General features: G+C 37.1%; 1 protein-coding gene across 3 annotated transcripts in view; it reads left to right on the plus strand.

Annotated features, from left to right (window-relative positions):
• The window catches only part of CHID1 (chitinase domain containing 1), a 139,992-nt gene that overhangs the window by 11,966 nt on the left and 103,829 nt on the right, over positions 1 to 24,197 (plus strand). For all 3 annotated transcript variants that reach the window (XM_054068301.1, XM_054068303.1, XM_054068304.1), the window contains 2 exons: positions 265 to 326; positions 8,216 to 8,308. In XM_054068301.1, coding sequence (XP_053924276.1) covers positions 265 to 326; positions 8,216 to 8,308 — 155 coding nt within the window. The remainder of the gene's footprint in view (positions 1 to 264; positions 327 to 8,215; positions 8,309 to 24,197) is intronic.

The raw sequence follows: 24,197 nt of genomic DNA on the forward strand, positions 1-24,197 counted from the left end.
TAGACATTTTCAACTTTTGCATGTTTGATTTGTAGTTCGTGCTTGTCTTTGACTTCATGGAATGCTACACTAAAGACAAGATGGTATAAGAATATAAAGCATCTTCAATCTGTAGAATAGTAGTATAAGAATGATCTATTGTATAATAATATAAGATAAACTACAGTGATTGTGTGCTTTCATGCTGTGTGATCTTCTCTGATACAACCCTAAAGAATAAGCATGGTCATTAATTGTATATTGTTGTCAATTCCATTTATTTAGAATGAAAATTTTGATGGTTTTGTAGTTGAAATTTGGAGACGGCTGGGAAATCAAAAGCAAAAGTGAGTATAAATGTCTAGGTTGCTGTTCTTAAAAATTGGCTCTTTTAAAGCATCTTTTTAATTTGTCCGGTTTGGTTTGAATTTATTATTATAAATGAATTCACTTCATAGACAACTGAAGGTTCTTCCAGTTATCTTAGAATGAAATAGGAGAGTTTACTGCGCTCTACATGAGCTCAAAGATGACATAATTATCTTCATAGTAGACCTAACAGACCACTACTTGAGTTCTGCAAGATGTTACTTTTGAACAAGGGTGAAGGAGGTACCTCAATTGCATTCTTAATCAGATGTTGGCCCTGACCTTTATTTTAACATTAATTGGTTTGAGTTACTGGATGAAGCTTGGAATCATGGGATGCTTTCAAGGCAACCAAATCTGAATTGAGAATGAAACCTTCCAAACCTTTATATAGGTATTTTTCAGATGTACTGAAACTAAAATCAAAATTCCTTTTGCAATCTCTGCTATGGAGTGTCAGAGTCTGAATTTATTGTAGCTGCTAAAACTTAAGGGCTTATCCATATTAAGTTGTTTTTTGACATGTTCTAATCTATTTTCCTTGAGCCCCTTGGCTGTCTTAACATCTTGGACAGAGGCAAGGCAAGGCAAGCTCCATACTGCTGCTTCAGGAGGAAAAGGCAGGATGTGTAGTGTAATAAAAGGTTCAGTGAAGCCATCTGAAGATTTTCGCTTGGTTCTCTCAGGAAATTCAGGCATCCATTCCCTAAAGCACAGTATTCCTACCAGTTCTCTATTGCCTAAAAAATCTAGGGAAAAATAGCTTAAGAGAAAGCAGAATGCAGTCTTCATTATAGAATACATTCACCTTTCAAAAATGGTTATTTCAGGCTATTCTGTTTCAGGCAAAAGTTGTAGACTGATAGCATGTTATAGTTATTTCTGGAACTGAACATGCTGTTAATGGAGTCCTACCTTTTCCCTGTAACATTAACATTTGGGAACAGTGAGTTGAACTGCACGATCTTCGTAGCGTTGTCAGGGACTCCAGCATTTGCCTTGGAAAGCGTAATCCTTATGCTAGATGCTCTTGCTCATAATTAAGTAATTTGCCAAGTTGATCTCTATATTAATCTCTGAACCTATTGTAATATCTTGATAAGACAACCAACAAGGTGATTTAAGCAACTAGTAACTGCCAACCAGAAGCTGGGTATAGCTGTCAGTTTATTTACTGTGCTTTCGATATTTCAGTAAAATTGATGCTTTTCCTCTTACTTAACTTACACAAATGCAAGACAGATTGTACTACTGTAATTTTAAGACTGAATTTAAGCACACTAGGATAAAAGTGCTGTATTGCAAGTGACACACATGAACAAAGCATACTTTTTTATTAGCTCGAGGATGAGTTTCCTTGTGGCGTGGTAGAAATGTTACACTTTGCCAGGAGTAATGCTGGTTCAATAAAGCGTTGCTTGACCCATCTTGTGTGGTAAGGACTGTTTGTACTGCAGGAGGTACTGCTGTGTAGTTGCTTTAGCCTTCAGTACCTGAGCATTCTTTAAGTGAAGTAAAGAAGCACCGCTTACATATTCACTGTCTGTTTGTTATTGATAGACAAGAGTGAGAAGTATTTTCCATAACTTCGGAGAAGGAAGGGTTTATTCTCATAAAGGACAATGGTAACCGCCTCCTGTGCTCCAAGTCAGTAATGTTTGATCATATGTGGCCACCTGTGAACAAGACTTCAGGATTATCCTAACTAAAATGTGAAAGAAGATATTTGGCAGAAAAACATGAGTAGAAATAAAAGTTATGAACTGTTATTTTCCTTCTCTTCAAGACTAATTTTGATTTAAGTGCTTCATTGTAAACTCATCTATGGGTTTTTTTCCTTTATTGCCACTCCTTTAGAAATGGTTAGGGTGTTTAAGTTGCAAAATAGTTTGTGTTGAGTTTGCCTCCTCAGAAACAAGCGTTCTGAATAACGTTAATCTAGGCAGCAAGCTGAAGCCAGGCTTCGTGTGTAGAATAACAGTTGTTTTGTGAAAACAGAAGTACATAATTACATTAAAATTTTGTCTCATGATGCTTAAAAGTTATGGGACCAGTGTCTTCATTGTGAGATTCAGTCGTTTTGTCTATCACTTGTTCTAAAACTGTATGACTTGGGTATCCAGTGTCCCAGGGGTTTTCCCTTCCGCTGTTTTTGGAGTGAACAGGTGCTTTGAACAGATCTTAAGGGGCAGAATTAAGTGAACTTAGCATTTTGGCAAGCCTGTGTTTTTATTGCATGTTAAGTGCTGTTACTTTGGGATCTGTTAATTACCTTTTGAATAACAGAGCAGAGTTATTCCTGATGAATGCGTGAGCATGGACTGTCTACACCTTTTCTTGTCTGTGCAGAAAAGAACTGGAACAGACCATGACCTTTTTAGCCCACAGAGTGGCAGTATTGTAACATGATTCATACCTGAGCTTACTCGTCAGTGTGTCTTTCCACAGTCAAAACACCACTATTAAAGCGTGTTCTTGACCTCGGAAGAGCGGAGGTCGGTTCATAGGTAGGTGTCAACAGAGATGACCGCTAATTCTTCAGAGATGTTAAGAGAAATTGTGTATGCTCCATTTAAAGCATCTGTATTAACCATTATTTACAGAACATAGGGTTTCCTGAGTCAGATCCTTCAAGGTCAAACATCTGAAAGTAGCTTAACCTTCTTCTAGGTGAAGGAACAAAAGATCATAATGATGCTCCTAGGAACAGACAGTCTGCCTTTACTTTTAGAGCTGTCTGTTAATATAGAGACCTGCCTAACTAATCCAATTTATTACTTTTATTTAATGTGAACATGTTTTAGTTTAAAAAGAAAGTAAAAAATCAGAGTTTTTTTTTCTGAAATACAAGGGATAGTGTCACATAAGCAGTTAGCAACAGGTTATTGAGGCTCAACACAGGTGCATAAAAGTGTCTGGGGATATGCAGCAGCTGCCAGCCTGCCTTATGAAATTTCAGAGTGCTGGTGTGGTTCTATGGAAAAGATATCTCACTTAGAATCCTTATGGTTTTAATTGTTCAAAACTTAAAGTAAGGGGATACCTAGCTATTAAAATAATAAGTAATAAAATGACACTCAGTTGTTCTAGCGCATCCTTTCATGGATCTGTGTTGAGAGGAAAGCTGTGGAAATTATTCCTGTTATATTTAATAGGGTTCTGGAAAAGACCCATAATTCCATCCAGTGCACTACCTTAGTGTTGCAGGAACACCTAATGTATCACAGGTTTCTTTATCTGACTTGAAATGATTAGAGAGTTGGATTTGCTTATGGAACATTTAGATTCTTATATTTAGATGCTGAAATACTACCTGTTTTGTCTGAAGAATCTGAATTGCCTTGATATGCCTATATGAACCTAAGTTTTAGGGGGCTTATACTGACCAGTTCAGTCAGATTTCTAATTACAGGTACTTCAGAATGCCGTCTATAGTACCGGTACTTAGTTCTTTCCTGTGATTTCTGGGAATAGAATTATTGATATAAAATCACAGGGAGGTCAAATTTAATGTGAGATAAAGACTGCATCTATCTGATGCTACTGATACTGACAATCATTGCACAGTGAAAAAGTATTCAGCTTTCCATCTTTTATTCTAACACACAGGAAATTAATCTCCAAACAAAAATGTAAATAAGCGAAGATATTGTATGCAGATGATACCTCAATTCTAATGCATTTTGCTGCTTCTTATATTTTCAGCCTGCTTAATTAAAAAACTGTCCTTTAGCTAAAATTTTCCTGACTGATTTTGCAATAAAATATTTCGAGTTATTCAACCTGTGGTATTTAAGTTTAGAAATGCACATGGCAGAAGTAGTGAGATAACTAAGCAAGCAACTATTCTCCTTCTCATTTAGTTAATAGCCAGACAGGACAATGTCTGTATTACTAATTTCACTTCTGGGTTTATTGGGTGTGTTTTTCTCCAGAGACCTGGGTCATGTTGTGAAAATGGCATAAATATACCCATCAGAATCTCACAGGAGACATAAAAGAGCACACGCAATATTTTGATCAGTCTGGCATTAGCTGATAGATGGCACTGCCATCACACAGAATCGAACTGAAAAACATGATTTTTTTTTTCTCGCCACGTGCTACAGGCACTTGGTAGCATGCAGATGATGACCTTCATACATCTTATTAATGTTACCAGGAGAAAAAAGCTCTTCTAGAAATTCTATCCTTCATGTTAGTCCCTGAAAAATTAATCTATTAATCAAAGATTTGCCATAATTCACTCCAGTTTCTTGGTATTAACTAGGCAATGAAATGACACAGAAGGGCAATTTCTTCTTGAAGCAGACAGCTTTATTCTGTCTAACTTTCTTGACAAGGCATAAATTTTAGGGAGTACCGACTACCTATGTGTGCCAAAGAAGTGGCTGAGGTTGGAAAGTTGCAGAGTTGTGAAAGGTCATGTAACTGAAGGGAAGAATATAACAGCCTTATGTGTCTTCTGCAAGGCTTTTCAAATACACTCACAGTCCGTTCTTGTGCACTGAACTAAACTGTGCTACAGTGTGTCGCAAACATAATAGACCAACAACACTGGAAAAGGAGAGTTCTGACAAAATGAACTTGCTGAAAACTTAAAGGTCTGCATCCTTTAGAGGGCACAAAATATTCTGAAGTCATGAACTCTTGGAAAGTTGACCTACCAAAGGGTAGTGATAATAGAAGGTATGGAATAGTAGGAATGAAGTAGACCTTAATTAGCTCAAGGTAGAGTCCTAAAGCTGTCAGTGTTTTACTAGCTACTATGAATTTAAATATGACAGTGGTGAGGTCTCTGGTAAATGTTTAATGAAGCCTTTTCAGGAAGACTAATTCTATTCCTACTTTCCTGCACTGCATTATAATTTAAAAAATGTCAGTAGCTTTTCCTTCAAAATTGGTAGTAGTTATAGAGGAGAATATTGTGTTTAAAACACTGGAAAGCACTGTTGAAACACAGTAAAGTTTTAATTTATAGTACACAAGAAATGAGCTTTCTGCTATTGCTGTTTGGAGGAGAGGGGATTTACATGATCTGTCTTGCTGACAAATGGAGAGCCTAAATTAATAAATCATTAGTCCTGTCTGATTTGCTAGAAAGCTTTCAGGGCTGAGAGACCTGTCTTGACAGGTTAGTAGATGTTAATCTGGGTTTCTTGAGCCAGAATCTGCAGTTGTCCAGCTACCTCTTTTATTCTTGACCTCCTCCAAGTTGAAGCTAATTATTTTTTTGGCCAGAGCTATATTTGGATTTGGTGGCAGGAGGAGAGGAAGCGGCTATTTTTATGGAGTCATTTTTTTACTTGGAATCCTGTCTGCTAGCTACGAAATAAAAACGGCAATCCGTACTGCGCTCTTGCCCCTTTATCAGGCACATCACAAAACTCTGTCTTTCATTTACAGTTGTAGATTGTCTTTCTACACTGTATGCCGTTCTAGTTTTAAAATATGACAACTTCTGTGCAGTAACTGGTTTTGTGGATGTATTGCTGCATGTGTGGATACTTTTTTACTTCTGCTGGCTGACTCTAGTGTCTGACAGTGCCCAGGAAGGGGGAAAGCTTGATTTAATCTTCTCTTGATTTTTTTTTCTCTGCATCTAGTTTAAAATAATCCCAACTGTGTTTCTTCTTATGCTTCAAAGCATTTCTATCTGCATAGCAAAATGTTAGAAGCTGAGGCAGATATGAGAACATGAAGAGTGATATGTGAATATGTGAGGGCATTAGCCTTGTTTCTAAATGAAAATGACATTGTATTGCTTTGCATCTATGTTAGGTTCTTTTGTCCTATTCTGCGCCTTCTTCTGTCCTCTCACCTTCTAAATATTTAAATTTAAAGTCAGCAAATGTTTTGCATGCTGTAAAGATCTCGGAGTTCTTACAGCTAGCAAGGGCAGCCAGGCAGAGAAGAGAGATCCCTGCTGACAAACATTGTCTAATAATCTCAATGCCAGAGGAACTGATTCTTTGGTCAAATTTATTTTATATGTAACATTTCTGACATCTAATAAAGGGTGAAGTCATACTGCAGTTTGGGCAGAATTAGTTAAAAAAATCGCTTATCCACGAGACACAAATCAGTGGGGAAGAACGCTTAGCTAGTTTTAATACTTATTATAGTTTTTAGTAAGATAATGTCATGTGGGAGCCATGATGTGTATGCTGGAGTCAAGAAATGTGTATTTAATTTAGTGTTGTGATTTTTTATGAATTAAAGGATCTTTCCTTGCTGTAAGTGATTTGTCTGATTAGTGACATTCTTAATGGAATGCATATGATAAGGAAATAGGAGGGAAAGCTGTTTCTTTTCCACAGCAAGAATGTACTTGCTACAAACAGACCAAAAGCTGATTCCTGTAATCTCATGTCTCCTCCCAGAAGAGAAATACAGGAGGCAGCATGTCAGTTCATTGTTGAGTGCTGTTCAGCACAGTCAGCTCTCATATTGTAAGCGTGAAATACTGATGATATTAGAAAAGCAATGAAACTTGCTTTATTTGTTAGCCAAGATTTTGAGATTAATGGCTTTTGTAGCATCCTTAGGAAGTTTTCACAAGACATCAAACCATTTCAGGGAAAATGAAAATCCTTGGTTACCTTTGCATAGTGTCTACATTGTACAAGTCAAGCATCATTGCTATGATGAATAATTATATTGGAAGATAAGTGATTTCACAAAAATATTTCTAGGATGATACTGCCTTGAAAGGCATGACAATATCAAAAGTTGTTTCTGAGAGTTCAGGTCCAGTCAAGCTCAGGAGTAGCAAACAACTTGGGTGATCGCTTATATACATCCTGTCTTTCCTGCTTTAGCACATTTAGCCTACTGGAATGGGTCATGAAGCTTTCTACTCAGTTCAGGTTTAAGCGTAGTTATGAACAGATCTAGAATTCTGTGTTAATATCATGAGTCAGCCTGCTTGCCTTTGTGGGTTCACCCTGCCAGTGGGTAAATACGAAAGTTGACTTTGTTCTGAAAAATCAAATGTCTTAAGGAAGGCACACAGAAGGGCAATATTTATAGTGTGAATTGAAGATAATATTGTACTACTCTTAAGATAACAGTAGCCATTAAACTTTTTTGTTTCTGCAGTCTGTCTCTGAAGGATTTTCTACTAATACCACCCTTCAAATCAGGAAGACTAAAACCAGTTCACATGAGAATTTTGGAGTTTATTTTCATATTGAAATGTTTAGAATATGGATATGAAAATCAGCTTCTACGAAAGTCTTTAAATTATTCATATTGAAGGTTATATTTCCAGATATGACATTGTCAAACATTTATTTTGTAGCTATACAGCAATATATTGAGAAACAAAAGGAGTATTTATACAGGAAAAAACAGCTGCAGAAATGTTTCTGAATACAGGCCTCAGAAATACGCCTTGAAGATTTCATGTCTTGCTGTGAAAGCATCTTTACAAATTCTCAGACCTTGTTTAATAACACAGTGGTGGCTTGAATCTGTGCAACAGTTCTTTTCAAACAGTGTTTGGTTCTTCTCTTAATTGAGTTCTTTTTACTGAATATGACCTCAAGAGGTGACCTGCTTTGATAAGCCATGCAGGTTTTATATGCTAACTATGCATAATTAGATTAAATAAAACTAACCAGGAAACATTTTAGCCCTAAGATCACCAATTCTAAGACTGTCTGTAGCAGTTCAGTGTTCTTAGTCCTGGAAGAGGGTCAGCCTCTGATCAGTCTTTCTAATTTTTTTTCTGCTGTCATCATTCACTACAAACCATGTTTGGCTCTCTTCCCAGCTTCGTCTTTTCAATTACTTCTACTGTTCCTTGGTAATGTATACCACCAGTTTTACTGCCTTTCCCTCTAACAGTATATTCACGTTTCAGGGAGTTGACCCACTTGCTCATTCACCTTTCTGAAGCTCTGCATGAAGCACAACTTAAACTCATACTGGTCATACCTCCTGCAGTTGCAGCAGGGTGAGTATTCCTATTTCGATGGCAAGTTCCAGGTGAGATATACTTTCTTGTCTGATATACAATAAATTCAAAGCTTTGGTTATAGCTGTGCAGCTTAAATGAATAGAAATTATTTGAGTTTCATTGGTAGTCCTGTCTTCATGCATATTGCTCTGAATAGTCCTAGTAACTGTGCATTCATATATACCTTGTAACTGTTGTTGTCAAAATAACTTGCAGAGGGACCTCTGTATTGTTAACTCAATATGTCTGGTAAGAACTTCCAGGAGAAAAAGAGTAGAAACAATTGTGCGACTTAATGACTTGTTGCCAAGGAGTGAAAATCATGTCATAAAGGTAGTGTATAAAAAATTCCTGAGCCTCTTGGCACAATTTCAGCTATGATAGGTAGTAGTTATTTTTTAAGAAAAACAGAGCTCCAGGAATGAATCGCATCCATAATAGGGCTATGGGGTTTGAAATAATTTTGACTTGGTAGTTCATATGTACAGAAAATGCATTTAGTAAGAGGCTAATATTTAGAATTGTTAATGATTCTGTTTATTTGTGCAATGATTTGAATCTGACAGATGTACCAGTTTATATGCTTTTCTGGCTTAACAGCAGTCAGCAGTTCCTATCTTCCAGTGCTTATAGCAGAGTGTATTTACTTTCTAAGATTGTATTTGTTGCAAAAACAAAACCCATGTGGAAAATGAGAATGTAATTTTATTTTAAAGAGGAATTTGAATCCTCTGTACATTTTTACATTTTTAGGAGAAGATTCTACATTATCTTTAAGTGATATATAGTAAAACTGAAAAATCACAGTTTTACTCTATATTTCTAGTCTTTTTCTGGGAAGAAAATCACACTGGTATTTCACTATTTCAGGGAGATTGTGTCTAGTCCTTCAGGGTTTTGTATGATCAGTCAATGATTACATTCATGTGAGTAGGTAGAATGAAGACAAGGATGGAAGGTGATTCAGAATACCAGCAGGGTGACTTCATTATTGTCATTTCAGATTGGAAATGTGGGCTATGCCAATGCTATACAGCTTTATTAGTGAGACTGTTGCCAGTATCAAGCTCTCATTTGGTAATATTTGTTCACATTATGATGCCCTTCAAGGTCAAAATATGCATGGTATCCTTGCATCATGAGCATAGCTTTCTGTTGTGTGACCTTGTAAAAAGTGTTTATGGTGTACAGTAGTGCTACAAGGATATCCAAGGAATATATCATGCCTTTCATAGACTTGTAGTTATCAGGGTTATCTTGTCCCGAAACAAGAATCTCTCTATTCCACTCTCCCCTTTCCTTGCTTCTCAAAGTTAATGAGTGTCGCTGTTACACTGTGGATAGGACAAATATTAAAGTTGTGTATGTCATGTTGACAACCTTTTACTGTCAGAATGAGAAGCTCCAGATCTCCATTAGTTGTTCTGAAAAGCTGGCGGGGGGGAGCGACTCTTGTCGTATGGGACTGCAGAATAATGAAGTATAGCCTGTTATGGAGGATTACATACACAAAACAGTCTTCATAAAGTAATTAAGTACATTGACAGATGGGACACAAGTATTATATAAACTGGGGGCTGTTGGCCTGATGGTGATCACTGCTTAGGGACAAGCTGGACTTTGGTCAGTGAGTGGTGAGCAATTGTGCTGTACATTGGTCACCTTGTATATTCTATTATTATTAATATTATGTTATCATTCTTGCTGTCCTATTAAACTGTCTTTAATTCAACCCACGGGTTTTACTTTTTTCCAGTTCCCCTCCCCTTCCCACCAGGAGCAGGGAAGGGAGTGAGTGAGTGAGTGGGCAGCTGTGTGGTGCTCAGTTGCTGGCTGTGATAAAACTATGACAGTGGTGTCGCTCCTTCTGTGGGTTAGTGATCTAACACCATCCAAACCAGTTCCTGAATACGGGATGTGTACTTTCTAACATTTTAAGACTGTAAGCCCAGAATAATATCTAGCTGAAATTTTTTTCTTCAGTAGCTGTATGAAGTCTGATTGCAGTTTACTTTCTGTAAAACTATGTACTCCAGGATGGTTTATGTTGCTTTATATTTTTCTCTGTTGCACAGTGTTGCTGATTTATATCGTTACAACGAAGTAGCTATTTTAATGTGAAAATCCCTGTGTTTCCATGCGTGGCTAGCCACCAGAGCAATGATTTGAAGACTATGGCAAAAGTCATAGATTAAAACGAAATAAATTCCATGCAAATTGGTAAAGTAGACACTTCTATAAAATAATTCCAGTGCAGAGCCCTTTTCTCTAGAGTCTGAAGGCCTCTGACAGTCTAGCTGCATTTTGAGGATATTCCTTCCTGCCACTTGAGCCCCTCTGTTTCTATCTCAGTTCTGGTGGGTTTTACTTCATGCTTTGTGAGAGACTATTCATAGAACAGTACTAGTTTCTAGTGCATTAAGTGAGTAGATCCAAGTCTCAGGACAGCATTAGACTTACACTTTATTTTTCTCTGGACATGGTGTGGCTTGTTCCCTTTTCCTCCCCGTGCTCTGTTTTTTTCCATGGTCTTCCCATGTCAGAATACACACCCTATAATCCTGAGGCAATTTGACATGCCACTACACTCCAAATCTTGTAATGTGCGAAATTACATAAATGGGGTCAAGAATTTCTTGTTCATGCACTTAGTGTTTTAATAGTCTGACAGTCCAAATTATCTAGTTAATACAGAAAAGCCTCATTAACATTGCAGCTAGAATTGTTATGTGGACCCTTCCCACTTTCTACTCCTTTTTGATGAAGTTATGCTTCCTCTTTTACTGTTCTTGTGGGTCCTGAGGTTGACGCTTAGTATTCCTTGAGCGGAAAAATGAGTCATCAGCATGATGAGGTCTTTCTCAGGACCAATGTGATATTTGTGCTGGAGGTTTCTTCTTTGTCAGCCTTGAGTTTCGCTTTGGGCTATTTCATGTTTTCTTATCACAGTCTGATTCCTCTTCACTGGCTCTCAACTGAAGTTTGAAGTTTGTGCCAATTCATCATGTTGGTCAGACCTTTTCCAGATACTTTTTAAAAAATATATGTATTTTCCCTTTTCCAAGAGACAGTAGACACACTTTACCACCACACAATTATTTGAAATAAAGTTCAGACCATAAGATCAAGAGGATTTTAAAAAGGATAACGCTTTTAATCAGCACTGTTTCTCAGGATGAGGCAGCACATGTGTTGTAAGTAATAAGAGCTACAGGGCAGGTATTTTGTTCCTTACTGTCATGGCTGCCTTTGGCTGTTGAGAGCCACCTTTGTGGCTGGTAGTACTTGACCCTTAGGAAGCCAGCTCTCTCTGTCAAGAGAGGTTGGGAGCCATTCAGATCCACGCTTTTGGCTATTGCCCTCCATAATGCTAGTGTAGCTCCCAGTAAGCCCAAGTGTTATATAACTTGTATTAACTCATTGCACTACAGAGCAATAATTGCAATTCTTCTTTAAAAATAAAGATACAGAAACTAGGTCCTTAAAAATCTATTCCTGGCTCATGAGACAACCTTTGCAACATCCACAGACCATTAACACTTCCATTTCTTGCAGATTTCTCTGGAAAATTGTGGGCTGGTATGCCTTTGCGTTACATGGATGCTCAATGGTGGTCACAAATACTTCGATATTCTTGTGCTTTAGTTGTCAAAAATAATGAGAAATTACTGTGTCTTCTTTCCAGTCTGTCATTTATTCCAGTCTTTCGTGCTGCCCCCTTACAATCTACATTTCATCCCAACTGATAATTCCTTTTTAAATCAATTACCTTTTGCTATTGATTGTAGTCTATTACAGATAAAGCAAAGGAGAACACTTTAAAACATTTTTCTAAAATGCTTTATCAGTCACTTCATCACACAGATGCTTTTTAAAATGCTAATGTAAGTAATTACTGTAAACAATGTTCACTTTAAAGTGCATTTCCTCCTTTGGGTGGTAGGGGGAGAGTGGAGAATAGTGCGGACTTTAATATTTGTGTTATTGTGGTGCATGTTGACATTACCAGATTCAGACTGGTAGACAGAGGGATCTAAATCTCTTTGTCTATATACAATCACATGGGGGCTCTTCAGTCTAGTTTTTCAAAATCCCTAAAGAAGAACTGAAGCCACTATAAAACTTCTGGATTCTTAAACACATTTTGCCTTGACTAGAATTTGCTTTGTTATGGAAACTGTGTCTTTCAGGACTGTTTTGCAGATGAACACCACGCTGAGAATATGGACCTTGTGTTGTTGTCATTTTGGGTTTTTAATGTATTCCTAAAGTTTCTGGGATTTATTCTTAAACCTTTATTGCCCAGGAGAATACACTAGTCACATTCTTTCTGTTAGTACTGTTACATGTAGCAGCCACCTCTGTGTGTCTTCCATGTGTGTCTTCCTATAGCATTAACTAGAAAAAAACATAAAATTCTTCAGTAAATATGTAGCTGAAAGTCTGTTCATCAGTTATGGAAACATCCTAAAATGTTCACAATGTCCATACATGCTTTAAAGCTTAGAAATACATTGTACTTAATGGTATCAATAGGCAGAGTCCTGGAATTTTCTTTCTGCTGTATTTGACCTTTTTGTTAGTAGCTGTACTTGAAATTTTTTGATTTACAGGATAACAAGGCCTCAACTGAAAAGTGCCTCCCATTGTGTATTAAATATCTCATGTTATCAAATTCTTTGTGTCTTGAAACTCACTATGGGTTTTGCACTTATACATGGTTGAAGTTGCACTTTAATGCACCTTACGTACTTTGTTGGAATCACTGTAGTCTGTTAATCAAAAATACAGCAAAAGGCATGGAAATAAGTACCATTAAAAATCAAATAGTATTTTAGAGTTGAGCAGCTGCAAAAGACTGATAAAGGAGACATGAGCTGTATGTGGAATACCCTAACCAGCTGGGATATTAGCAAGTGGAATACTGGTCCTTTTGTGTTTTACCCTGATTAAATGTTAAAAAGAGAGCATAGTTAAATGTAAGCACTTTATTTAGGAATTTGTAATTTAGTCTCCTTTGATATGCATTAAGATCAAAGCAGTCTGGCAGCAAATGCCATCTGAAGGAAGACACTTTTAAGAGCTAAAAATACTGGTTTGCTTAGGGAAAAACAGTCTGAAAAATGCAACTTTGCACATGAGATCAAGTGTATGATGCAGGAAGGAAGCATTGGGTCATCTGTTTAACTTCTCTAATCCAGCTCTTGCAAGGAGGAACTAAGCGAGACTGATCCTCTAGCTGAAGCTTGCTTTCATAACTGAAGGATCTGGGGAGCCTTTGGTTTTTGGTTTGTTAATGAAATGCCCTGGGATAAAAGAAAACTTTGCTTGAAAACCATTTTTTTTTTTTGTAAATCCAGGATTTTATGTATTCCTTTACAGCATTTTTCACGTATCTGTTTACAGTGTTGTCCAGAGACAGTTGCACTGGCATAATCAAAGAGTGGGAATGTGTGTGGAGGCTGACAGAGAGGCAAGAATCTCTTATGCAATCTTTGCTGTCACAGAGAGTGCATGTAGAGCTACCTACCATGGTGACAAACACAAACTGAGGTAGTAAGTATTTCCATCCACCCGATGTCCAGGAATTGCATGATTTTCCTGCAAACATAAGTGATTTGCCAGAGAGAGGAACAGCAGGAGCCAAAGCTATCCTCTAAGAAGTGTGTGTTTTACTGTGACTCACCTTTGGGATGGGAGACTTGTGGTTGTATATGTCTGAAGAGAGGTGCCAGGATTGCTGTACTATGTAAATGCTTGCTAGAGCATATGGTTTGAAGACTTCCAGCCCGTCTTTCAATTAATTGTCTCCAAATGTTAGTGTAACTTCTGTGAATATGGATGCATGTATGAAGAGTACCACACCTGAAATGGCAATGGGTAGCCAGGCACATTCTGCCCATTGAAGATAGCGGGTAATTCCGTTTGTGCTGACTAATCCTCGGCTAAGTTAAATTCCTGACTAAATTTTGCACTTCAGTGGTCATTGTACTGCAGAAGTTATAGTGGTGCAAGCTGTGTAGGTGTTTTTATACTGATACCACAAGCCTCATATATTCTGAATAGGATATCTGTACTGGGGTGAACTACCTTTATGTTTAACTGCGCTATTGAAAAAAAAAAAAAGATGGCAAATGGGACTTGAAATTTGGTTGCACATGTTCTTTTAAGCCTGTAAATCACAGGAACTGAGTTGGTTATTGTATTTGTTTCTCTATACTTACATGCATTATAGTATGCTAGCGATACTTTTTCAAAGGTAAAAAGTGAGTCTGAATTAGAACAGTAACTTTCCTGTCTGCTAGTAAGTTAAATTTAATCCAACTAGGTTATTACATATTTTGTCCAGGTTCAGCAACCATTTCATTTGTGGTGTTTCCCAGTTATTGTGAAACAAATAATGAGTAAAGAAAATTCTAAAGTTTATTTAGTTGTGCTATCATCAGAAAGAGCATCTTAAGTTTATTTAGATATGCTGTCATTCGAAAGAGCGTCAGCGATACTCCTGTTTCCTGCTGTCCTGAGAATGAGCAAAAGCAGAAAAAATGCTCTGAGGAGCTGTAGATAGGATGGTGTCTTCACGAGGATTCTCAATCTAGCCATGGTTGCATAACCATGGCCTTTCTGGCATTGGTGGTTTATTATAGACCATAGACGTATACTGTAACTGTGTTAAAGATCAGCTTGGTATACACTAAGTCATTAAAAGCCATTAGTTTTACTAAACACAGCGTTAAATAACTCCGTATTTATTAATAGCTAGTAGTCACTTTTCTTGGACTTTTATTGTGCCCTGAAGTAAAATCCTTTGCACAAAGTAGCAACAAAAAAATGGCATTGGCTGTGTTAGTTCATAATATAGCACTGCACTCTTTACTTGCATTTTGATGGTTAGGATATGCACCAAGCAGTTTGTCTTGTGTGATGGATAGCCCTTTAAAACACCTGCCTTTAGGTTACAAGACAGCAGCTGCTCCTTGAATAACAGATGATTATTTATCCGTTGAAGTTGTATGGAATCTGTAAATGAGAAAAAGTAAAATCTCAAGTAAACAAGTGAAATACCTTGACTTAATTTGATATGCCATTGAGAACTCTTTGGGAGTCTTTTATAAGGAAGATCACATTTAAGATACTAAGAGCTTGTTTTGTCATACCCTGAGTATAAAATGAAGCTACAAAAAACATTAGTTATTTTGTCACTGCTAGGAGTGTTAGGATTACAGATGGAAAGCCTGCTGCATTTCTGGAAAACAAATCTGCTTGAAACTTCCAAAACTTTGGAGTCATAAGTATTAACCATAATTAGGATGCATGGAAGACAGTTTTAAAAGTAGATTGTTTCAATTGTGTAAGAAGCTCCAGGTAACACTAGGCAGCTTTATACTATAGTATTTTTATCGTCTAGCATAATAATATTAGCTGTATATCGGACATTGGTCTTTGATTTAAGTGATAGTATGCAAAATAGCTGCTTTTCTTGCCTGTGTCTTGATAACATGCTTACTAGTATAAAACAGAGGTCATTGAGCAGCATGTTTTCATTTGATTTTATGGGACATGTTGTTCGGGATTGTTAGGAGGAAGGAAGCATGTTGTAGACAAATCATTGGAGCTGTCACTGTTGTCATGAAGTTCTCACAAGACTACTACTAGTAAATTGCATACATTTTAGCTAGAAAAAAATCTTATCTCCTCACGAGTTTTTGATAGTATCTGTCAGAGTAGTATTTAAATTCAAAACAAGCTTATTTGTCTCCCATAAAAGGTGCGCTTAACCTCACAGTTTCACATCTAGCAGAAGGACTGGGAAGCATTAGTGGAAATATGAAGTTGGTTCCTCATCTCTAAAACAAAGGCTCTCAGTATCATTTTGATGAAAGTGCCAGCTTGCTTAAAAATAGTCTGCTCTGCAGATGTGCAACTGTCAGTCTGGGATGACATTTCGGGTGGGAGTCATCAGCAAACCTTGTATAGAATAAATAAATGAAAGTCTGTTAATGTTTTTAGTATGGGTCATATTTTCTAGACCTTGGATCATTCGTCTCTGCACCATCATTAAATCTCCTACATCTTCTTTAATATATGATTCCTCTGTAGTTTCCAGCAAGAAGTATGTGTCCATGTGGTATAGAGCAGAATGTATAGGACAGCAAAGATCAACTGTGTGGCACGTGCCTAGCAATTCTAATATATTCTGAATACATCAGACCTGTTGTATATGCAGTATAAAAATCAACCTTTGATGATCCTCTTCAGAGGCTGCTGGACATCAGTATAATCTGAGGCAAAGTGATAGGGCAATATATGTCATATGAAAGTGACCTAAAGCATTTTCCTAAAAGCAGTCCACCAGCCTTACTGTTTTAAGTTCATGAATGATACGTTAGTGGTAAGTAACCATTTAACAGGAGGTGATCAGTTCTTGAAGTTATTCCTGAAATGTTAAAAATTACCTGGCATTAATGCCACAAGATTAGATAAAGATGGATATAAAATACTGTTCTGAGCAGGGCAAGGTGAAACATGGAAATGCATGGAAACTTTCTGGGCAGACCTGCCTTGGAAGAGGATCAGGCAGTTTCAAAATGCCAAGGCAACAGTGCTGTGAGATGTAGGGAGAAGGACACTTTTCATTTGGAGATGACTGGCAGTGAGTTTTCAGGGTGACAAAAGGTCATTATTCTACTCTCAGTGCTAGGCAGGTCTCATGAAAAACTGAGTCTGGGGTACTTTGTCTCTAGGACCATGTAGAAAAATGTGTTTATGGGAAAACAAGAGAAATGGCTGGAAGTGTAGATAATGTCTCCTCTGAGGAAAGTTTAAAGAACTGTGTTTAGGATATTAAAAAGAGGAGGAAAGTGTCAGGAGATGCTAAGTCTTCCAAATATGTCATCAGGGGCTGTATAAGTAATGTTACTATATTGATCTTTACATCAGCTTGGAAGAAAAGGTTAAAAATAATCTTAGAAATCTTAGTTTGAGCACTCAAAAAATGAATAATGTTGGATGGCAAAACACTGTAGGAACACCTAGGAAAATTTTGGAATCTTCATATGCGTTTTGAACTTCATGAGACATGTGTAGGTGGCAGGTGATGCACAGCTCTGTCAGGAGCAAAGGGAGAAGGGCACATTTACTAATTTCTTCGGGTGGCAGAATTAATACTCTACAAATGCCTGCTTGGCAGAAGAGTGCGAGAAAGCTGAGTTAAGCCAGTGGGAGAAAGAAGAAAAAGAATATGCTCTGTTGTGAAGCAGGAGCAATGCAAGCATTCACAAATACATCTTCCTCCTGTTTCTGTTGAAGAGCTGTGGGCAGCTCCTTGTGCAGGGGATACACCTAAGACTCAAACTAGTTTTAATAATTTTTTTAGTAGGTACTTCTGAAGGCTTTCTTTGTTAAGTCTTCATACAAAAGTTTTTGGTAAGCTAAAAATCTAGAGAAGTTTTTTCTTTTAGTTGTGATTTAGAAAAGGGTGGGTGGGGCAAAGGAGTGGAGAGAGCTGACGATACTTGTAAGTTAGATTTTTGCTTTCTGTTGTTAAGTTTACACTTTATAGGCTTGCATTTAGCCTCAGAGAATTAAAATCATAGGTAAACATTTCCAAAATAATGTATAAAACATTGAATAGACTCATTCTGTTAAATTTGTAACCTTATGTGAATTCTCACGAGTTGTCTAAAATTGACAAAACATGCCTATGACAAAACATTCTGTATGGTACTGTTCTGTACTGGGTTTACTTTGGTTTTGTTGTAGTGGGGGTGGAGGGTACACAAGACTGATTGTATATTACTATGTTTTTGTAATGAAAAGACTAGCTGTCCTGTTTGGTAGCTTTGAAACACCATTCTTCATTCTTCTGAACTGTGAAGTTTGCTATAGTGAGGTATGAATATATGGAGATAACCTAGCTTCTTTTAAGCGATTCCTGGGAGTGGCAGTTAACAGTGTTTTTAGTGTCATGCTGTTTAGGCAGAATTATTCCAAGATTGATAGTAATCTGGACACATATTTAGTGTGCTCCCAAAACAAAGAGCTGAAATTCTTCCAGGAGAATGTAAAGGTTAGGATATACTGCATACTAATCATTTCTTTGGGAAGGTAGAGATTCTATTTCCAGAAAAACAGGGCATTATCCTGTTAAAAACAGTTGTTATGATGGAGTAGAAAGTGGAGAAAAAACTTTTCTGCAGAAGTTGGGTAGTTTTTTCTGGTATCACTACTGTTTATGAAGATGCACTTATGTAACAGGATTTTCTACCTATAGGCCACTACTTGACTGTTCAGAATAGGTGGATGTTTCTTTGTGTTTTTCATTTGTTGTTGGAATCAGTTGTCTCATAAGCCTCACTGTATGTTTTACACATCACCTTGGTATTAGGGAAGATCCTAGAATCTGTATGCTGTAAGTAACATACATAACAGTGGATTTGAGGGATGGACACCCCTCAGCATTTTGAAGTGATTTATCATTTTAAAATGTTCTTGCTAGAGTTCAAGTTGTTGGTACCTTTGTTATGCTGTTTGTTCTTTAGAGAGTTTGCAAAATGCTTCTCTGCTATGCAGCAGTCTTGCTAGCAGTGTGTTACTCGATAGTGAAACCCTTGCAGTTAAATCTGTGGTTGAGCATATCTTTCGTTTTTCACTTTTTTAGATTTTAGACTTTGAAAAGAGCATGGTAAAGCTGCTGCAGTCTTGTTGAATAATCTGTATCAAATTTGTCCGTCTTTATTGGCTTTTTGAGATGCACAGCGGTAGTGCAGCAGCTTTCATTTGAAATCAGCAGGAATCCAAGACACTTTTCAGATATTCAAACATAATGTATGCTCTTCATACAAAGTACAACAAGCATCCCTAACTTTGGATGTTTATATTTCAATATGTAAAAATAATCTCCAGCCTCTTTCCCTGTTAATTAAAGCTTCTCTAGGTATGTACCATCAATATTTTCTACCTCTAAAATTCCCGTTCTCCACAATGAAGATTTTAGCTACTCAACTTATTCTTTATTCTTGCTCCAAAAGCATTGCAGATGTGAAGGACTCTCTTAAATAGCTTCAGCTCTTTCTTTCCAGAGCTACTTTCAGTGAAAATCAGCAGAATCTATCTGGTCTTCATTACTGCTGTGCAGCAGCAGCAGCGGAGATCAGCTTAGTTTTGCTACCCTTCCTCTTGAGAAAGATTGGCAGCAGGGCAAATAGCTTGTCCCTACTTTTAAATTTGTACTGTGTGGTGGTGCGACCTGGCCATAATAATCTTATTTTCTTGGAATACTCTTGCTACACTTTTCTGATCTTTCTACATGTCTGATTATCTTTCTTACTTTTTCTTCCAGTTTGACAATTGGGGTCATATAAAAGCAAGCAATTCTAAAAATGATCATTGTCTATTCATTGTAGAGTTAGCTAGTGTATATACCAAATATGCTCTTCCATGTTTGCAGTTGCTAATAAAGAAATTCAATGCTGGAAGACAATCTCTTTGGGCAAGCAATATACAGAAAATGGGACTTGGGAAGGAAAATCTGAAAACTATAACTATGCACGATGTCCTGTTTCTTGTGCCTAGTTGATAATAACGTTAGATCATTCCTGTAGTCATCAATCTTTCTGTGAGTGTCCTGACTAAAAGGCATTGTCAGGAATATGGAGAGTACAGTTACATATCACAAGATTTTGAAATCGGCTCTGTGCATAAAATTCAGCACTCAAGAAAGCATAGCCATTACTCTTAAGTGGACTCTCTAGACTAGCTGACTGGTATGATAGTTTTCATTGTATGTTATAGAACCTGTAAAATATGTCTGGATATGTATCTTGGATCACAAGATACAGGTTGGGATAAGAGTTTATATTACAATAGCAGAAATAGCAGGAAAACTGAGCAGGAAATGGCTACAGACTACTTCTGAGTAACAGTTACTGGAGAAAGTTTAATAACTTCAAATTCTAGTAATGCTATTGAATCATGCTTAGAGTCATGCTGTTGGATTCATGAGTTCTGTTTCTTCCCTGTATAAAGGCTTAAAGTATAGGTCTGCCAGTTCTCTCTCTTTTCAAACTGAGTTCTGTTAGCTACAGTAAGTCTGGATGCTTGTTAACTGCTCTAAACTGCATCTGTTTCCCTTGCCGATGACTTTCCTGGTTTTACTGCTGTTTGTTGGGTGCCAGCTCAGTACAGCGTGGTTCTCACTCAGCTATGAAAGGTTCTATGCATTTTGGATAGATTCAGAAAGGATTTGAGAGGGACAAATCTATTCTTAGAAGTGGCTTTTCAAAGACTATGCCTTACTTTATAAAATTAGTGCAGCCAAGATCTTACTGCACTGACATGTGCCGAAGCAGGTGTACACATACGTTTTTGAATTCCCACTAGGGAGAATCAATAAAATAATTAGTAGGTCAACTAACAACAGTCAAAAAGAAGAAAGAGTGGAATATATTTGTCGCCATGTCTGGCACTTGTATCTCTACCAGTTCTGAGCCAGCTGCTGTAAAGCAATTGCTGTGTAAGTTTCAGTGTGAAGTTGCAAGGAGGAAATAAGCCTGCATTTGGTGTGTTAAAGTTTTTAATAGGCTCGTATGCTCCAGGGTACAAGCTTGTTTTGCGTGATGTTCTGCTATTGGAACATGGCTTGCCTGGGCATTAAGCCCTGGCATGAAAGGCATTAAAATAGTTGGGAAATTAGGAGAACCAAATGGTGACATAGTGGATGTTCATTTATGCATAATCTTGCTTAAATGACTCCTCTGAAGAGGCTAAAGCAAAATAACAGAAGCATTAAAGGAGAGCGGTTAGCCTCCCCAAAAATTGAAACAGTAAATACAGATTTAGAACATTTTCATGCTTTGAAAGAACTTTCTTCTTTGGCATTCATATTATCTGTTTTTTATCAAACAGATGAATTTCTTATGTTGGCTCAAGAGTCGCAAATAAAAATTTTTAAGTCACTTGAAGACTATGGTGTAAGAAGTACAAACTGGTCTGCCAGCATGCCTCAGTTCTGAGGACAGCAGTTTTCAGGCTCATTTGTCCCTGGGTGTCTGCTGGGATTTCATGCTTTGTTTTCAGGACATAGTATTGTTAGTGTATTTCTCCTTCTTGACTTCTGTTACTTGTTTAAACCAGATGGGCCACAGGTAATTAGTTTGGCTTCATGAAAACTGTGTAGGCTACTGCATGACAGGAACAGATCTCATGTTTCTCCCTGTACGGAGTGCAAGAACTGCAAAAGCAACAGCTGGGATGGGATATGTGTATTAAGGAAGGGTGCCAGCCCTCAATGTTCTGCAAAAATTTCATTTGGTACATAAATACAATTTTGGTTCCTGGTAAAAATACAGCAAGTTTTTACTTGTCATTCTGTTATCATTTACAGTCCCCTAGTGATATGAAGCACTCATATTGTGTGAAGTAACCACTCCCAGCTCTTTTGTATTGTCAATCTGTGGTATTTGGTTACAGTTTTCTCTCTTGTCAAACTGGCTAGGTTTTGTTGTTTTTAAATGCCTACCCTAATCTCATCTGAGATTTTTTTAAAGAGATTCTTGCCATTAAGAAAAGTTGAATGTGGTCAGTAATGCTAATAAAATCAGAGAAAGTCAGGTTTGTGATTTTAGGATGCACTTGGTATGAGATTTTTTTGTATTTTTTAAATTTTAAATTGCGATATTGTTTTCTGTGGACATCTAACAGACAGGTCTTATGCTCTTTGAAGGCATCTGAATTTTATCATTCGTATAATGAAATGAGTGTTGCAGCCAAAGACAGCGCACAAGTAGGGTTGCAGGTTTTTATATCTGAATTTAAGGTGTTGTACTGAATAGTAGAGAATAGTATTGGAGGCAAAATAAACTATAGCTATGTGACTTATGATAGAATTTTATTTAACAAGCTCTTAAAATCTTGCATGAATGAATGTTATTACAATGTTCCTAAACTACCTGCACCATTTAAAGGATCTCCCTAATGCCTAGCTCAATTATCTTGGGATATTTAGGCTGTTCCAATTCATTCGAAATGAACTACTAAATTGTCACGGTTCCATTAAAATTCCTATTTTTTCATTTTCTGGTTCTTTCATAATTTTTTTGGGGATGATGTTTCTGTGACTTATTCATTAACAATAAAGTAATCTTTCATATTACATGATCAAAATGTGATTATGGGGAGATTACTTGGGAGAGGAGGAAACCTCCTGCTTTTGTCTCTACCTCTGTCTGTCCTAACACTTGTAGTGTGTGGAGCTGGGAAAGCATTCTAAGGGTAGAACCAGATGAAAAACTGTGGCTGGAAGAGTATATGTGAGCAGTGATGATTGCACTGATTTTATGGAGTTGCTGTTCAGTTTGATATTTATTTCTATTTTAAGAGGAATGGGGCTCCTGTTCAGATCAAATAAAAAAAAAAGAAGAAATTTATACTGACTTGGAATTTGTGTAATTTGTTTCTCCTGCAGTGGACTGACCTCAACGTTATGGTTCAATGGACTAACATTTTTTATTTTGCCATGTGCACTCTAATTTGTCATATTGATCTGGGCTTGTAGGCCACAAAATCAGCTAAGCTGATTTAACTGTGTCTAAGCTCTTATTTAACTGACATTTAAGCTCTGATTTAACCTCACGTTCTTTTTTTGACAGCAAGGATTATATCTGTAATTATTGTTTGTGGTTTTGAATAGCAGTATCATGTCAAGGTCATGTTGTTGACTTGCCTGCTTCATCCAATATTATTGCAGACAGAACTTAATTCTATTTTTAGCATGATTTTTGAGGAAACAAGGTGTCTGTAAGCTTTCTCTCTTCCATTCTTCATCTCCCCACAGTTGGATTTTTAGCATTTGATGAGTTTCAAACAATATCAACATAGAGTTTTAATAGTGAAGTCCCTGCCATTTAATGAAAATAGGCAGCTGTACAGATGAAGATGTATAAGACATGGAGGAATCTAATTGCAAAACATCCATGGAAACGAGGATCCACAGAGAACTGTTTTCTAAATACTGATCGTGAAAAATTAATTCATGGAGCTGTTTTCCTTTCCATTTTGGAGAACCTAAGAAGAGATAGGGTAGTTACAAAACTGCCATAGGATTTTTCCTGAAAAGAAGGTTTCAGATTTTAGCTTGTTTATGCATTTAACTACTTCATGATCAATGCCTATAATTCTGTGATGCACAGGGTACAGACTTTAGCTCTTTGCCCTATTTGCTGTAGGGCAGACTGGATGCAGGAGGAAGTGGTGAATTTTTATTGAGTGATTCTGCATTAACTGAATTCAGTGGTCTGTTTTCATAAAATGCAATAGTGTTATACTTTAGTGCGGCTAACTGCAAGGAGCTATGACAGGCAATAATAGCTGATGGTGAAGAAAGATGGAAGAAGGGAAGATTAGCAAACCGTTGCTTTACAGAGAAAACAAAATTATAAACAATAAGAAAATTAAGTCCTTACTGAGAAGACTACTTCTGAAATGCATATATATGGGAAACAGAAAATCAATCAGTTTTCTGTTATAGAGGACTATTCAAAGACATAAGGATACAACAAACTCCTCTTTGGAGGGAGGAAGAAGGTAAGGTAATAAGAATGCAGTTCAGACTTTCAGGGAATAGCAGTCAGTTACAAGACCTTATTTTCCTTATCTTATTTCATTTTGAGCGTAATCATAGTAAGACAAGAAGTAATTGAGAGTGTAGAGTATATTGAGTCCAACTGTACCTGTCCACTACTAAATCATATACCTAAGCACTTCATCTACCTGTCTTTTAAATACTTCCAGGGACTCAACCACCTCCCAGGGCAGCCTGTTCCATTGTTTAATAGCCCTTTTCTGTGAAGAAATTTTTCCAAATGTCCAGTCGAAACTTCCCGTGGTG

This window comes from Cuculus canorus, chromosome 5, assembly GCF_017976375.1.
Source record: "Cuculus canorus isolate bCucCan1 chromosome 5, bCucCan1.pri, whole genome shotgun sequence".
Classification (NCBI taxonomy): Eukaryota; Metazoa; Chordata; class Aves; order Cuculiformes; family Cuculidae; genus Cuculus; species Cuculus canorus.